The 12,647-nt window shown below is 37.8% G+C and overlaps 1 protein-coding gene across 12 annotated transcripts in view; it reads right to left on the reverse strand.

The window, feature by feature from the left end:
- TOP6BL (TOP6B like initiator of meiotic double strand breaks) overlaps nucleotides 1–12,647 on the reverse strand; it is a 91,881-nt gene that overhangs the window by 47,198 nt on the left and 32,036 nt on the right. For 11 of the 12 annotated variants that reach the window (XR_009542299.1, XM_060158462.1, XM_060158467.1 and 8 more), the window contains exon 4: nucleotides 2,494–2,603. The exons of the other annotated variant lie outside the window; for it this stretch is intronic. Coding sequence is in view for 10 of the 11 variants with exons in the window: in XM_060158462.1 (XP_060014445.1) it covers nucleotides 2,494–2,603 (110 nt within the window). In the remaining variant the exon portion in view is untranslated. The remainder of the gene's footprint in view (nucleotides 1–2,493; nucleotides 2,604–12,647) is intronic. 12 annotated transcript variants of the gene reach the window in all.

Here is a 12,647-nt window from a genome sequence, read left to right on the forward strand (position 1 = left end):
AGAAACTAAGCCCGTGCGCCACAACTACTGAGCCTGCGCTCTAGAGCCTGTGAGCCACAACTACTGAGCCCGAAAGCCACAACTACTGAAGCCCATGCGCCTAGAGCCCATGCTCTGCAACAAGAGAAGCCAATGCAATGAGAAGCCTGTGCACCGCAACAAAGAGTAGCCCCCGCTCCGGCAACTAGAGAAAGCCCACACGCAGTAACAAAGACCCAACGCAGCCAAAAATAAAGAATAAATAAATAAATAAATTTATTTAAAAAATATTTTAAATAGCTGCACAGTATCAGAGACAATGAGATGTAATAGAGCAAATACTTTCAGGAAATCCTTGTTCCTCTTAGGTTATACTGCTCTTACCTCGCCCCACCTATCACCAACTGATTACTGGGCACTAAGCTCACAGTTCTCCTCTGTACTCTATAAGCTCACAGTTCTCCTCTGTCCTGCCATCATCCTCTGCCATCATCCTCTGTCCTGCCATCATCTTGGCTGACTTCCACATACAAACAGATGACCAGTCTAAGCAACAATTTGGTCTCATAATTCTCTGACCTCCTCAACTCCAACGACCTTGACCTCCACTCATTTCCAGCCACCTACTTCCACGGCCATAGATTGGAACTGTATTGTTCTGGAAGCTTAAACTAAAATGTCCCACTCTTACGTGAAAAAATATGCGCCAAGATGTTAATAGCGGCTACCTTGATTAAGTCAATTATCTGTACTCTAAATGCACACTTTGATTTTCCTGAGGGAAACACTGCTCTTGCAATAAGGAAAAACAAAACAAAAAAAGAAAGAAACTTTATCACTCTGATGATAAATTTTTGTTCTTTCAAGTCTCTGAACTTCTTATACCCAGAAAATCTGTTTTTCGGTCTCATCAAAGACCTCTAGACCTTGACAACTTCCCATTGGGTTAGGTACCCTTCCTCTAAGCTACCTCAGCATCAGTGCATACCTGTATCATGATATATATTACACTGCATTGTAATTATTTGTTTACTTATCTATCTTTTCCTTTAGATTCCAAGTTCCTTGGGATCACGTAACATGTCTTGGGACTCTGTCTAGCACAGTGAAGCTGTCGTGAACAAACACAAGTTTCTGAGTAAAGAAATGAATATTGAAAAAGCACTGATCAATATGAGTAAGACTTTGATTCAGATTCTATTTCTGTCCTTAACTTTGGTATGACCTTGGGAAAGTCAGTCAAATTCTCTGAATTTCAGTTTTCTTGTATCTGTAAAATGGGGTGATGATAATCCTTGTCCTATCCAGTTCATAGAGTTGTCAGGAGGCTTAAATAATATATATGTTAGGTATAAGAATTACCATTGTTTGTTCAGACTGGCTAAAACACATGATTTCCTTTTCTAGAACTGCTTTCCTTGGCTCACTGAAATCAGCTTTTTTATTGCTACTTGACATTAATAGTTTTAGAGCTGACTAACCATTAATTGCTCCAGACTGTTTACCCTTCGTTCCCCTAAACAAGATAAGGCACAGCCACGGATATCTTTTGTCCCGATACCATAGTCATTTCCTTTTAGAAGAAGGATATAATTGTTCCAACATGGAGAAAGGCCTCCCAAGTGCTTTTTGGGAGAACATTTAAAGTACTCTAATTCTTTGTCTCTACCAGTTCAAAGGAAGCAAGATAGGGGATCCGAGAATTGTTAAAGGGAATGGAGAACTCAATTGTCACTCTCATAAATCTGGGCTACAAAAAAATCAATAAAGATCTTTAAACCAACCTAATAAAAATGTATCTAAATAGGATCTGCACTGGGAATCCATTTTTATTTTCTTTTTCAGGAGATCCAAATTCAAATAATGGTTTACTTCAGTGGTTCTCAAATTTACCTGCACATTAGGAATCATCTGGGATTTTAAAAATATTCCAAAGCCCAGGCCACACATCTTACGGACTGGATTGTGTCCCCCAAAATTCATCTGTTGCAGCCCTAGCCTCCATGTGACTGTATTTGGAGACAGGGCCTTAAGAATGTCATTGAGGTTAAATGAGGTCATAAGGGGGCACCCTAATCTGATAGGACTGGTGTCCTTGTAAGAAGAGGAAAAGACACCAGAAGGCTCTCTCTCCACATACATACAGAGGAAAGGTCATGTGAACAGTGACAAGATATCTTGATCTTGGACTTCTAGCTTCCAGAAGTATGAGAAAATAAGTTTCTGTTGTTTACGCCACCCAACCTGTGGTATTTTTTTTTAATGGCAGCCTAAGCAGACTAATCCAGCACCCTAGACCAATTAAATCACAACCTCTTGAAGTGGGACACAAACATCACTATTTTGAAAGCTCCCAGGTGATTTAAAATCGGCACACGGAAGTTTGGGGACCAATGCCTTATTTCATTTCAACTTTGAACTGTAACGGACCTAGGTTTTTCTTTCCTGTTATTACATTTGTAGAAAAATAAGAATCAAAACATCATTAATTTATAGAACCACAGCAAAACTTGCCTCAAAAATCATCTGGAAGGGTGTTACCCCTGACACGTCCTGAGAATAGCTGGTTTCCTCTGAAGTCCAGCTCAGCTCTGCAGAGAGTCCAGGCAGTATAGACTGTATTTCTGTGTGAGAAGAGATGGTGGCAGAATAGAACAAGCAGTTTGCATAAGCACCAGAGTTTCTGGAGTTATTAAACTGATAAGCCAAGAAGTCTCTTCCCTGATGAAAAGATTATCTGCAAAATTTTAAATATGACTGGAGATGGCTATGCATCAGCAAATTGCTTAAACATTTAGAATTACTTTATGGGGATAAGACATTTAATCACATGTTTTCAATTTTACACAAATTGAAAATTTGCTAAATCAATTTGTATTTTCACTTAATTTCCACAAGGACATATCCAATGCCACAATCTTCAGAGTTGATAGCTCTAACTGATATTCTTATATTTTTAAATAAATCAATTCATTATTTAATAACACAAATCCAGTAAGTGAGCTAATTTAGAACTTAAAACAGAAAAATTCAAGAATGACCCTCTCAGGCATTTACCTAATGCCTAATGCCTTTTTTTACCCAAGAGAAGCAAACTCTTGCTAATTTAATTGTCAATTAACCACTTCGTATATTTACATATGTTGATTCAGAACTCTACACAAAGCATCAGTGAGTCCTGGATCATCATCAACAGATAGAACCTCAAAGTATGCACCATCCTTCTTTCTTTCTGTACCCTGGCACTAATATTATAAAGGGAAAAAACCCCAAATCTCCCATTTTATAAAATGCCATCCCTTATTTCCCCTCTATAGTAGTATTAGAATGGAGAACTAAATATGAATAAAAATATATATCTCAGTCTCTGAACGTTCTACCTTATATTTTTTTTTTTTTTTTTTTTTTGCGGTACGCAGGCCTCTCACTGCTGTGGCCTCTCCCATTGCGGAGCACAGGCTCCAGATGCACAGGCTCAGCGGCCATGGCTCACGGGCCTAGCTGCTCCGCGGCATGTGGGATCTTCCCGGACCAGGGCACGAACCCGTGTCCCCTCCATCGGCAGGCAGACTCTCAACCACTGCGCCACCAGGGAAGCCCTGAACGTTCTACCTTATAAATGAGGTTGACAATGTTGATATTATAAAAGAATTCAACTTAAAAATTTTAATAACAATAACATATATCCTAAAATAATAGCACAACTTTCTTCTAAAACATTCATACCATATATCTAATAAGCTTTAACCATCTCAAAGAAGATCAAGTTCTAGCTATCAATCTTAATGGGTAATATTTTTCTTGCCATTAGTTTGTTTTTCAAATATAATTCAGTAACAAAGCTTGAGATAATATGGCAGCAAGGTTATGCTACACTGAAGTTTAATGAAGTTGGCACTAAACCAGGATGACTTACATCAATCTTCAGATTTACCACTGACTGACTTTCTGACCTAGGGTGACCCCCTTTTTTCTGTGATTCAATTACCTTTCTGTGAAATAAGAAAAAATTGTTCCTCAATCCTATAAAGTGGTAATACAGTGAAAAATAGGGAAAACATGTAGATACATGAGAAAAAGGTTTGTCAATAACTTGGAATTCTCTAGAAATCTTAATAATGATTTTTTTAAATGAGTAGTTATTTGGGGGAAATTAATTTCAATTAACTCACTCCATACACCAAAAAAAAAAAAAAAAAAATCCAGATGGATTGACTAGAGTTAAATGTGAAAAGGTAAAACAGTAGAACTAAATATAAAGCCTTCTGTTTCAAGATAAGTCAAGCATATGTTGAAATTTCATCTTCCCATTCAAACACATAAAATGACAAAACAAGTATTTTTAAATTTTAATAAAACATAGTCATAGGGACTTCCCTGGTGGTCCAGTGGTTAAGACTCCACGCTTCCAATGGAGGAGGTGCGGGTTTGATCCCTGGTCGGGGAACTAGTATCCCACATGCCGCATGACACAGCCAAATAAATAAATAAATAAATATTAAAACAAAACAAAACATAGTCATAGTGAGAAAAAAAGAAAAGAGAAATCTTTATAGACCAGAAATAGAGAGGTATTCTTCCCTAATCTTCGAAAGGAAAAAGAGAGAGAGAATCCACAATGGTAAGTAAGGACCAAAGATGCCCCATGTTTGAGGCATGGAATGGAAAAAAAAAATGGAGCTAATATTGCAACACCAACAGGTTTAAGAGCAAGAGCCACAGAGGCCACACATAGGAGGTATAAGCAAGGGACCAAAACATGAACAAAAGCCAAAGGGATGCCACCTGCCTACCTGAGGGTTGGTTAAAAGCCAAGTGATGCTAGTAGCAGCATCAGTGATGCAGGCTGAGGGCCTTAGAGCCATGTAATATAAGTACGGATGAGACTCAGAACTATATATTCTATTAAGATACAAGAGCCTTTTATCTTTCCACTCAAGCAAAGTTTAATCCAAGATACGTGCCCTGCAGATTAGGGCTCAGCAACCCAGAGAACCTCCTACTGGAAGGCTGTCAATGCAGGATGTGTTCAGGACAAAAGGGTCATGGACAATTAGCTCTTAACTAAAAATTACCAACCAGTGAAGACCAATACCATGAAAAATAGGACACATATCAACCAACAAAATGTATACCTGAGGAAATAGAGTTAATAAAACAATCTGAAAAGAACTTTAAAAATAAGTGCTTTGTATTTTATACCCTCAAATATAAAAAGAAGTCATGAAACAAGAATACACTGCCATCAATTAAACAGAAAGTAACAGCCAAAAACCCTATTAGAAATCTTAGAAATTGAAGATACACTGTTTGAAATGAAAACCCTATGGATGGTAGATTAGACACTGTAAAAGAGCATATTTAAAAGAAAAAGTAGTACTTGAATGTCCATAGAAGCATGATTCATAGTAGGAAAAAGTGGAAACAACCCAAATGTACAACAAATGATGAACAGATTAACAAAATATGGAATATTATTCAGCCAGAGAAAGAAATGAAGTACTGTTACATGCTACATACTAACATAAATGAATCTTGGAAACATTATGCTTAGTGAAAGAAGTCAGACACAAAAGGCCATGTAGTGTATTATTTTGTTTATATGAAATGTCTAGAACAGGCAAATCCATAAAGACAGAAAGTAGATTAGTGTTTGCCAAAGGACAGGGGGTAGGGGTAAGGGGAGTGAGTAAGCTAATGGGTACAGGGTTTCTTTTGCGGGTGATGAAAATGTAATGTTATAAATAGTGATGATAGTTGTACAACTTTGTGAATATACTTAAAACCACTGAATTATATGCTTTAAAACGGTATATTTTATGACATGTGAATTATATATCAATTAAAAGAAGGAAAAGATAAAAGACATTAAGAACAGATTTCTAAAAGACAAAAACACTAAAAAAATTAAAATTAAAAAAATTCAGAATAAAGAATGACTGAGCCACACAGCTAAACACATCACAATGAAACCCAGAATAACAAGGATAAAGAGAAAACCCTAAAAGCTACAAAAGAGAATCAAATTAGCCAAAAGAAACATAAGTTAGACTTCTCATCAACAATGCTAGATGCCAGAGGATAACTGAGTACTATCTTCAAAGATCTGAAGAAAATTCACTTTGACTCTGGACTTTTAAGAGAACCAAACTACCATTAAAGAATGAGAAACTTAATATGTTTATATTCCTTAAGCCCTTGCTGAAAGAACTACTAAATAAACCAGCATGATCTTTGAAAATGAGTTTACATTTGCACCTTTTTGCTGAGATGGGGTGGAGATAAGGGGGAAAGAATGATATAATATCAATATCAAACTACTTATTGACATAGCTCTTCAACTGTTAAAGAAAAAGTAGATAGAAAAATTTCAATCTTGTGGCAATGTGAACATACATCAAAACCATATATTGGGACTTCTCCTTTTTGCAGTGATGAAATAACTGGTACCAAATAAGTCCTCCCACCAAAAACTACTATAAAACTGGATAAAACATACTAGGCAATTGTTTTCAGGCATTGAGCAATAAATAGCACAAGCTGTGATCCTTGAGAGAAGGGAAACTCATGACATGACCCCTATGATTGCCCTGGATGTCTGCCTGGGGAAATTTTCCTGCCCATTGAGGACAGAGCTGGAGCCCAAGCAGAGCACAGTGGTTCCATTAAGCTGAGAAGACAGCGAATAGAGCTCAGGGTTGTGAAAGTACCTGGAATCTGCAAGGCAGGACACTGGAGAGGAGGGAACTGTGCAGAAGTGGGTACCAAAAGTCTGTATGGAAGCTCCCCATGAGCCTTTGGCCAAGGGCTGGGCTATGCATACAGCGGTGAGACTATATAAGATTTCCCAGAGAGCAGTTGCAATGGAGTTGAAAATGGAACAAGAAATTAGTGGTGAAGCAATGGTGGGAAATGTTGGCCTTCAGGCCCAGCCAGAATGGAGAGAACTTGATAAAACTGATGGTGTCCAGCTGAGATGGCAAAAAGGTAATATTTTAGTAGTAAAAAACACATTCAAGAAGAAGGTCTGATCCACCCTAAAAAAGCCTAAAACCAAGTCTCAACAAGATTCACAGAGAAGATACAGTTGGAGGTTATGTGGTATCAAGTTAGAGGCGTTTGAAAATGACTCGGCTTTCTATAGATCTACCCTTTAAACTGTATTTTAAAAGCCTACACAAGGTTAGGGTGATTAGCTTGCTAGAACTGCCTGCTAGAACAAAAATCAACACTCTTCAGAGGTAGAACAGAATATAGATCACATTATCCAGTAGAAAATAAATATTTAATAGACATGCAAAGAAAAAGGAAAATATAACTCATACAAAAAAGCAATCAATAAAAACCAAGCCTGTTACAGGTGTTACAGATGTTAAAATATTAACTGCAGAGGAATCTGGGTGGACAGTATATAAGAACTCTGTGTACTGTTTTTACAACTCTTCTATAAATCAAAAATTATTTTCAAATTAAAAATGTAAATACTCTGCAAAAGGATGAAACTAGACCACTATCCTACACCATACACAAAAATTAACTCAAAATAGATTAAAAACTTGACTATAAGACCTGAAACCATAAAACTCCTAGAAGAAAACATAAGTGGTAACCTCCTTGACATGGGGTTTGGCGATGATATTTTTAACTTGACACTGAAAGCAAAGGCAACAAAAGTAAAAATAAATAAGTGGAACCTACATCAAACTAAAAAGCTTCTTCACAGCAAATGAAACCATCAACAAAATGAAAAGGAAGAAAAAATCTGCAAATCATATATCTGGTAAGGAGCTAATAACCAAAAAATATAAAGAAATCATACAACTCAATAGCAAACAAACAAGTCAATTAAAAAATAGGCAGAGGATCTGAATAGGCATTTTCCATAAAAAGGCATACAGATGATGGACAGGTACATGAAAAAATGCTCAACATCACTAATCATCAGGGAGATGCAAATCAAAACCACAATGAGATACCACCTCACACCTGTTAAAATGGTCATTAAAAACTAAGAAGCAACAAACACTCCTGGTACTCAGAATGTGTTCTCTAAATACCAGTGCTCACTAAAAAGGAGAAATGGCTGATTCTGGGCCTAAAGTAGAACTGTACAAGATGAGATGGGTATCTTGTTGGGCCAGAAAGTAAGGAAGTTATCAAAGGCCAATGAGATTATGTCAAAGGATTTAGTTCTAAAATAAATAAGTCACGGGAGTATAATGTACAGCACGGCAACTACCTTTTTTGTATCACATATTTGAAAGTTGCTAAAAGAGTAGATCTCAAGAGTTCTCAACAAGAAAAAAAATTGTAAGTATATATGATGACAGATGTTAACTAGACTAATTGTGGTGATCATTTTGCAATATACACAAATATTGAATCATTATGTTGTATACCTGAAACTAATATAATGTTACATGTCAATTATACTTCAACTTTAAAAACTTTCAGACTTAACCTATGTAGAATCTGCATTTATGAAGATTGCCAATTATCAAGTATGCTAAGGGGGGATTCTTTGTAACAAGTCTGATCATAAGTAGTTTAATCTATTTCCAATGATATACATAAGCTAAAAGAAGTAAAAAATTTTATATTGGTTCAAGATGGTGGAGTAGAAGGACATGCGCTCACTCCCTCTTGCGAGAGCACAGGAATCACAACTAACTGCTGAACAATCATCGACAGGAAGACACTGAAACTCAACAAAAAAGATACCCACATCCAAAGACAAAGGAGAAGCTGCAATGAGACAGTAGGAGGGGCACAATCACAATACAATCAAATCCTGTAACTGCTGGGTGGGTGACTCACAAACTGGAGTGAAGGTTCTGAGCCCATGTCAGGCTTCCCAACCTGGGGGTCCAGCAACGGGAGGAGGAATTCCTAGAGAATCAGACTTTGAAGGCTAGCGGGATTTGATTACAGGACTTCAACAGGACTGGGGGAAACAGAGACTCCACTCTTGGAGGGCACACACAAAGTAGTGTGCACATCAGGACCCAGGGGAAGGAGCAGTGACCCCATAGGAGACTGAACCAGACCTACCTGCTGGTGTTGGAGGATCTCCTGCAGAGGCGGGGGGTGGCTGTGGCTCACTGTGAGGAAAAGGACACTGGAAGCAGTTCTGGGAAGTACTCCTTGGTGTGAGCCCTCCCAGAGTCTGCCATTAGCCCCAACAAAGAGCCCGGGTAGGCTCCAGTGTTGGGTCACCTCAGGCCAAACAACCAAGAGGGAGGGAACCCAGCCCCACCCATCAGCAGACAAGCGGATTAACGTTTTACTAAGCTCTGCCCACCAGAGCAACACCCAGCTCTACCCACCACCAATCCCTCCCATCAGGAAACTTGCACAAGCCTCTTAGATAACCTCATCCACCAGAGGGCAGACAGCAGAAGCAAGAAAAACTACAATCCTGAAGCCTGTGGAACAAAAACCACATTCACAGAAAGATAGACAAGATGAAAAGGCAGAGGGCTATGTACCAGATGAAGGAACAAGATAAAACCCCAGAAAAACAACTAAATGAAGTGGAGATAGGAAACCTTCCAGAAAAAGAATTCAGAATAATAATAGTGAAGATGATCCAGAACCTTGGAAAAAGAATGGAGGCAAACATCAAGAAGATGCAATAAATGTTTAACAAAGACCTAGAAGAATTAAAGAACAAACACCTAGAAGAATTAAAGAACAAACAGAGATGAACAATACAATAACTGTAATGAAAAATACACTAGAAGGAATCAATAGCAGAATAACTGAGGCAGAAGAACAGATAAGTGACCTGGAAGACAGAATGGTGGAATTCACTGCTGTGGAACAGAGTAAAGAAAAAAGAATGAAAAGAAATGAAGACAGCCTAAGAGACCTCTGGGACAACATTAAATGCAAAAACATTCTCATTATAGGGGTCCCAGAAGGAGAAGAGAGAAAGAACCAGAGAAAATATTTGAAGACATTATAGTTGAAAACTTCCCTAACATGGGAAAGGAAATAGCCACCCAAGTCCAGGAAGCACAGAGGGTCCCAGGCAGGATAAACCTAAGGAGAAACACACTGAGACACATAGTAATCAAACTGACAAAAATTAAAGACAAAGAAAAATTATTGAAAGCAACAAGGGAAAAATGACAAGTAACATACAAAGGAACTCCCATAAGGTTAACAGCTGATTTCTCAGCAGAAACTCTACAAGCCAGAAGGGAGAGGCATGATATACTTAAAGTGATGAAAGGGAAGAACCTACAACCAAGATTACTCTACCCAGCAAGGATCTCATTCAAATTCAATGGAGAAATCAAAAGCTCTACAGAGAAGCAGAAGCTAAGAGAACTCAGCACCACCAAACCAGCTCTACAACAAATGCTAAAGGAACTTCTCTAAGTGGGAAACACAAGATAAGGAAAGGACCTACAAAAACAAACACATAACAATTAAGAAACATACATATCGATAATTACCTTAAACGTGAATGGATTAAATGCTCCAACCAAAAGACACAGGCTTGCTGAATGGATACAAAAACAAGACCCATATATATGCTATCTACAAGAGACCCACTTCAGACCTAAGGACACATACAGACTGAAAGTGAGGGGATGGAAAAAGATATTCCATGCAAATGGAAATCAAAAGAAAGCTGGAGTAGCAATATTCATATCAGATAAAATAGACTTTAAAATAAAGAATGTTACAAGAGACAAGGAAGCACACTACATAATAATCAAGGGATCAATCCAAGAAGAAGATATAACAATTATAAATATATATGCACCCAACATAGGAGCACCTCAATACATAAGGCAACTGCTAACAGCTATAAAAGAGGAAATCAACAGTAACACAATAATAGAGGGGGACATTAAAACCTCACTTATACCAATGGACAGATCATCCAAACAGAAAATCCATAAGGAAACACAAACTGTAAATGACACAACAGACCAGATAGATTTAATTGCTATTTATAGGACATTCCATCCCAAAACAGCAGATTACACTTGCTTCTCAAGTGCATACGGAACATTCTCCAGGATAGATGACATCTTGGGTCACAAATCAAGCCTCACTAAATTTAAGAAAATTGAAATCATATCAAGCATCTTTTCTGACCACAATACTATGAGATTAGAAATCAATTACACAGAAAACAACGTAAAAAACACAAACACATGGAGGCTAAACAATACGTTACTAAATAACCAAGAGATCACTGAAGAAATCAAAGAGGAAATCAGAAACTACCTAGAGACAAATTACAACAAAAACACGATGATCCAAAACCTGTGGGATGTAGCAAAAGCAGTTCTAAGAGGGAAGTTCATAGCAATACAAGCCTACCTCAAGAAACAAGAAAAATCTCAAATAAACAATCTAACCTTACACCTAAAGGAACTAGAGAAAGAAGAACAAACAAAACCCAAAGTTAGTAGAAGGAAAGAAATCATAAAGATCAGAGCAGAAATAAATGAAATAGAAACAAAGAAAACAATAGCAAAGATCGATAAAACTAAAAGCTGATTCTTTGAGAAGATAAACAAAATTGATAAACCTTTAGCCACACTCATCAAGAAGAAGAGGGAGAGGACTCAAATCAATAAAATTAGAAATGAAAAAAGAGAAGTTACAATGGACACCGCAGAAATACAAAGCATCCTAAGAGACTACTACAAGCAACTCTATGCCAATAAAATGGACAACCTGGAAGAAATGGACAAATTCTTAGAAAGGTATAACCTTCCAAGACTGAACCAGGAAGAAATAGAAAATATGAACAGACCAATCACAAGTAATGAAATTGAAACTGTGATTAAAAATCTTCCAACAGAGGCTTCCCTGGTGGCACAGTGGTTGAGAGTCTGCCTGCCGATGCAGGGGACACGGGTTCGTGCCCCAGTCTGGGAAGATCCCACATGTCGCGGAGTGGCTGGGCCTGTGAGCCATGGCCGCTGAGCCTGCACGTCTGGAGCTTGTGCTCCGCAATGGGAGAGGCCACAGCAGTGAGAGGCCCGCGTACCGCAAAAAAAAAAAAAAATCTTTCAACAAACAAGAGTCCAGGACCAGATGGCTTCACAGGTGAATTCTATCAACCATTTAGAGAAGAGCTAACACCCATCCTTCTCAAACTCTTCCAAAAAACTGTGGAGGAAGGAACACTCCCAAACTCATTCTATGAGGCCACCATCACCCTGATACCAAAACCAGACAAAGATACTACAAAAAAAGAAAATTACAGACCAATATCACTGATGAATAGAGATGCAAAAATCCTCAACAAAATACTAGCAAACAGAATCCAACAACACATTAAAAGGATCATACACGATGATCAAGTGGGATTTATCCCAGGGATGCAAGGATTCTTCAATATATGCAAATCAATCTATGTGATACACCATATTAACAAATTGAAGAAAAAAACCATATGATCATCTCAATAGATGCAGAAGAAGATTTTGACAAAATTCAACACCCATTTATGCAAAAACTCTCCAGAAAGTGGGCATAAAGGGAACCTACCTCAACATAATAAAGGCCATATACGACAAACCCACAGCAAACATCATTCTCAATGGTGAAAAACTGAAAGCATTTCCTCTAAGAGCAGGAACAAGACAAGGATGTCCACACTCACCACTACTTTTCAACATAGTTTTGGAAGTCCT

The sequence above is a fragment of the Lagenorhynchus albirostris genome, chromosome 9 (assembly GCF_949774975.1).
Source record: "Lagenorhynchus albirostris chromosome 9, mLagAlb1.1, whole genome shotgun sequence".
NCBI classification, from domain to species: Eukaryota; Metazoa; Chordata; class Mammalia; order Artiodactyla; family Delphinidae; genus Lagenorhynchus; species Lagenorhynchus albirostris.